Source organism: Embiotoca jacksoni, unplaced genomic scaffold, assembly GCF_022577435.1.
Source record: "Embiotoca jacksoni isolate LCO1_2020_lvr unplaced genomic scaffold, fEmbJac1.0.p SCAF_64, whole genome shotgun sequence".
NCBI lineage: Eukaryota > Metazoa > Chordata > Actinopteri > Embiotocidae > Embiotoca > Embiotoca jacksoni.
Window position 1 is genome coordinate 1,502,995 of NW_027185419.1, and position 5,000 is coordinate 1,507,994.

General features: G+C 47.1%; 1 protein-coding gene across 1 annotated transcript; it reads left to right on the top strand.

Moving 5' to 3' along the window:
* Window positions 1–581: 581 nt before the first annotated feature.
* cebpg (CCAAT enhancer binding protein gamma) lies at window positions 582–4,482 on the top strand. Its single transcript, XM_069175184.1, has 2 exons — window positions 582–744; window positions 1,751–4,482. The coding sequence occupies exon 2, from the start codon at window positions 1,832–1,834 to the stop codon at window positions 2,366–2,368; it is 537 nt and encodes a 178-aa protein (XP_069031285.1). The 5' UTR covers window positions 582–744; window positions 1,751–1,831; the 3' UTR covers window positions 2,369–4,482.
* The last annotated feature ends 518 nt before the right edge of the window (window positions 4,483–5,000 follow it).

The window sequence follows — 5,000 nt, forward strand, 5'->3', positions numbered from 1 at the left end:
TTTACTTTGTAATGGACTATTTTTTTTTACTATGCAGTAATCTGATTACTTCTTCCAGCACCGATAACATTCATGTGACGTGACATCACTAATCCCAGGGTTTGTGTCTCTGTGGTCATTGATCCACCTCTGATCGATCATATTATTGAAACAGATTATTTTATTGAAACATACATGATTGATAATGTTTTGTTTTGATGTGTATTTGACATTCTGTTTGTAGATTGTACCTGACTTCCTGTCTGACGTAACACCTCACCTGTAAACGTTACTCAGTGTTTTGGACGGATTATTTCTACAACAATGATCATGAATCACCATCGTCATTATATGCCTGAGGAAACACAAATATAAAACGTACGATCGATAGTTTCATTCTGATGAATTCGCGTCATTCAGAGATGAAGTCATGAATGTTTCAACCAGCTTCTTATTATATAAACAAACCGACAGAAAACAGCCGCGCCCCATTGGTCCGAGGACATGTCAATCACACCGAGCGTTGCATCACTTTGCCGCACACTCATCTCCGATTAGACAAACGCCTTCCTCGCTGCCTCCCACTGGCCTGTGATTGGCTGAGCCCGGACATTGCCGTACATGGTAAAAGATATTTCGCAATCGGCTCCTCTCCATGTTCCAAACAAAAACACTCAGAGCTCCGACAGACGGATTAAACTCCAACTTTCTGCCTCAACTTTTCCTCCTTTGACGGATGGTTGACTCCGCCGCCGCCCTGTGAAGGTAAACTGGGCTTTCTACCGTCAGGCACTGCCGAAAAGAGACTTAGCGCAGGGTTAGGGCTCGTTAGCAGCAGAAGCTAACAGGCTAGCAGGCTGTCTCAAACGAGCTCGTGAGGAAGAACGCGGAAACGCTCGCGCTTTAAAGCGCGTGCGACCGTCTGTGTTCAGGGCGGGAAAACGAGGGACGAGCTCGTGAGCCATCTGTTTACGCTTCGACTTGAACCGACAGTTGTTAAAAGTGGCCGGAAATTCAAACTTTACGGACGCGACGTGTCCCTTTTAGAACTCAGCGTCCGGTTCACCGGGACCGGGACCGGGTCAGGTGTTTTTCTGTCGAGTCGAAAGTTCGGTTAAAAAATTGGAGCTCCGCGTGACTCCGGAGTTCCCCCTCCGTCCTCACAAAGACAGCCAATGATGGTGATGATGCAACACCGGGCAACAGCTATGCCGTTCCAACCCGGAGCACTTTTCACTGCGCACACAGCTGACTGGCTGCATAGCAACGCGCCGACCAATCAGACCGGGCGGTGATAATTGGCTGCACGGAATAAAACAAAAAGACGACCAATTATCATGTTAGATGTTTCTTGTGTGTGTGTGTGTGTGTGTGTGTGTATATACATATATACACACACACTCTTGATTGACAGATTGAGGTCGGCTCAGAAACATGTGGATGGTACAGAGAGCCGAACACGATCAGGTTCACAGCTGATCAATTTATCAATCAACAGAAAAATATACAGATATTTTGATAATTGATAATAATTCATTATTGAAAAGTGAAATTGAATCCTGAAAGACGAGCGACAGAATATTTCTACATTTCTGCGATCGGACGTTTTATGGATGACTCGGCTTGATCGGTTTTTTGATCAAATAAATCAGTTCTGTCTGAGCTGTTTAAATACATTTTTAATTTACTCCCAATTATTATTTTTGTAAGTCTTTTATTTCCAGGATGTTTTAATGTCTGAAGGTAAAAGCGTGTCCATCTTGTCCCACAGGCTCCGCCCACCTGGAGGATCTCGTCTGTTTTCCCACCTGAGGACACTCAGACACCAGCTCACCTGCAGGCGGAGGATCCGATGAGCCGGCCGTCTCAGCCGAAACTCACCAACGCAGAGCACCCCGGCGTGAGCGTCATCCAGAGCCAGGCGCACGCCGCCGACGCGTCCTCCTCCTCCTCTTCCTCCTCCTCGTCCTCCTCCTCCTCGTCCCTCCCGGCGACGCTCGTCGGCCCGCGGCAGGTCCCCCGGCTCGTCCCCGCCGACCCTTCGAGAGGCGACGAGGCCCCGCCCCCTCCCACCGGCGAGATGAAGAAGCCCGGCGCGGACAAGGACAGCGACGAGTACCGCCAGCGCCGCGAGCGCAACAACCTGGCGGTGAAGAAGAGCCGCATGCGCAGCAAGCAGAAGGCGATGGACACGCAGCAGCGCGTCAACGAGCTGAAGGAGGAGAACGAGCGGCTGGAGGCCAAAATCAAGCTGCTGAGCAAAGAGCTGAGCGTCCTCAAAGACCTGTTCCTGGAACACGCCCACAACCTGGCCGACAACGTGCAGCCGCCCGCTGGCGCCGAGGGCGCGAGCCCCGCCCCCAACGGCACCTCTGCCAATGGGCAGTGAGCGCGCGCGGGGGGGTGGGGGGGTCGTTTGATATCTGCAGCTTGTTTTGTTTTGTTTTTAGAAACTTCTTACTTCTTCTCAGCGCTTATTTTTTTAATCTGTTGATGCCCCGCCCCCTCCATGGTTCCCACAATCCTCCGGGACAAATGAGTTCTGGAGGATGATTTTTAAATCTGGACTCGAGAAGACTTTTTAAACTGACTCGACAGCCGACTGTGGTTTTGATCCATTGATTGATTGATTGATTGATTGATTGATTGATTGATTGACTGATGAGGAGGAACACAATGAGATATGAACGCCTATAAACTGAGACGTCGTCCCTTCAGGATCAAACGGACACTTCCTGCCTCTTTAAATCCAGAGTCCAATAGGACGGACGTTCCTGACGTCTCCTGAACGTCTCCTGAACGTCTCGGGATGTCTTTGAACGTCTCCTGACGTCCCTGAACGTCACTGTCCGGCTGCAGGACAAGGATGTAAACTATTAAAATGACCTTTTTTTAAGGATGTGTTTTTGAAAAGTCAAAAAAAAAATGTGTGAAACCTGCAAAGAGTTTTTTTCCCACTACGTCGATGTTTTAAAGGACGATTCAGTGTTTTTACTGAAAAATACCTGAATGATATTTGAATATAGCACTGAGGTCCACAGAAACACACACACTCAGAAACACACACACACACTCAGAAACACACACACTGAGAAACACACACTCAGAAACACACACACTGAGAAACACACACACACACTCAGAAACACACTCAGAAACACACACACTCAGAAACACACACACACACACAGAAACACACACACTCAGAAACACACACTCAGAAACACACACACACTCAGAAACACACACACACACACACACTCAGAAACACACACTCAGAAACACACACACACTCAGAAACACACACTCAGAAACACACACACACTCAGAAACACACACACACTCAGAAACACACACACACACACACACACACAGAAACACACACACTCAGAAACACACACTCAGAAACACACACTCAGACTTCAGCAGGTGTTTTATGAACAAAGTGTTTTGAGTTGTAACGTTCATGTCGACCTTTGGTTGGTCTTCTGTCACGTGATTGGCCGATTCCACATTTATCGCCAAAACCTCTCAGAAAAACTCAATCATATTTATCTTCCCGACATTAAAGACAAACATTTTTCTTAATTAATAATTTAATTAATTAATTCTGCAGCCAATCAGACGACGAAGAGCGGCTGCATCATTTCCTGTTTACGTCACAGATGACTCTAAACTGACTACAAATTAAATTAACTGTTACCATGGTAACGTTAAAAATACGACATCGCTCGGGGCTGAAGAGGAGGTGGAGCCTTTGGAGAGGGGCGTGGCCATCATGGGCTGTTGTCAGATCTAGGTGTGAGTGGGCAGGTTTTGCCTCAGAGTTTGTCTGTCAGGAGCTTCGGCTCCCAGCGTTCCAACGTTCCCACAACGTTCTCCTAAAGTTCCCACAACCTTCTTTTCGTGTCTCCTCCATCATTCCCACAACGTTCAACATTTCTTCCAATGTTGTCCTAACGTTTCCCCCAACGTTCCCATAACGTTCTCCTAAAGTTCCCGCAACGTTCTGTGATCTCCTCTGTCACGTTCTCCGCTGTTCTCAGGATTTCTTACCGTGAATGAAATTAGAACCCACCCTTTCATCCAGCTGTTTGTTTTTTAACGAGGTGTGCAGGTGATAAAACGTCCGGTTCTACCAGGTTCTGTCTGGTTCTATCAGGTTCTCTGGATTTAAACCCTGCTGTGACACAACGTTTTACCACATGAAATATTTAAGCCTTTAAGGAAACCGCGTTAATGTGAGCAGCTTCTTCTAACTGATTAATGTCCTTTGGATCGTTTAATCGAGGAGCTTCAGATGTTCTAAACATTTAAAATCATCTTGTTTATCAGCCGATGTTTGTTGTTGGCGTCGTCGTGGGAACGTTCGGCTGGATGAGCGCCGCCAACTTTGTCACTTTTCTATCGTTCGATTATTATTGTTTTTTTTCACTTTTATTCGACAGCAGCATGATGTTTGTGGGGATGTGTTTGCATGGTGGTGGTGGGGGCGGGGGAGGGGCGGAGGGAAGGGGCGGAGCCTCCTGCTGTTCAGGAGGCGGGCCGGTCTGTGTGGATGTTGCTGGGCAGCATTTCTCTGTCACTCAGCGTTTTCTACCTGAACTGGGTCACATTAAATTAAAAGTTGATATAAAACTTCGTCCGTCTCCCGATTCTTCTTTAATGACGATGATGGAGCGTGTAGAACAGAGAGCGTGTAGAACATGTAGAACAGAGAACGTTTAGAACATGTAGAACAGCATGTGGAACATGTAGAACAGAGCGTGTGGAACGTAGAACAGAGCGTGTAGAGCAGAGAACGTGTAGAACATATAGAACGTGTAGAACAGAATGTGTAGAACATGTAGAACAGCGTGTGGAACATGTAGAACAGAGAACGTGTAGAACAGAGAACGTGTAGAACAGAATGTGCAGAACATGTAGAACAGAACGTGTAGAACAGAGAATGTGTAGAATAGAGCGTGTAGAACAGAGTGTGTGGAACATGCAGAACAGAGCGTGTGGAACATGCAGAACAG

What these genes read in the sequence shown, in the direction of transcription:
- cebpg (XM_069175184.1), top strand. Translation starts at nt 1,832, where the DNA reads ATGAGCCGGCCGTCTCAGCCGAAACTCACCAACGCAGAGCACCCCGGC.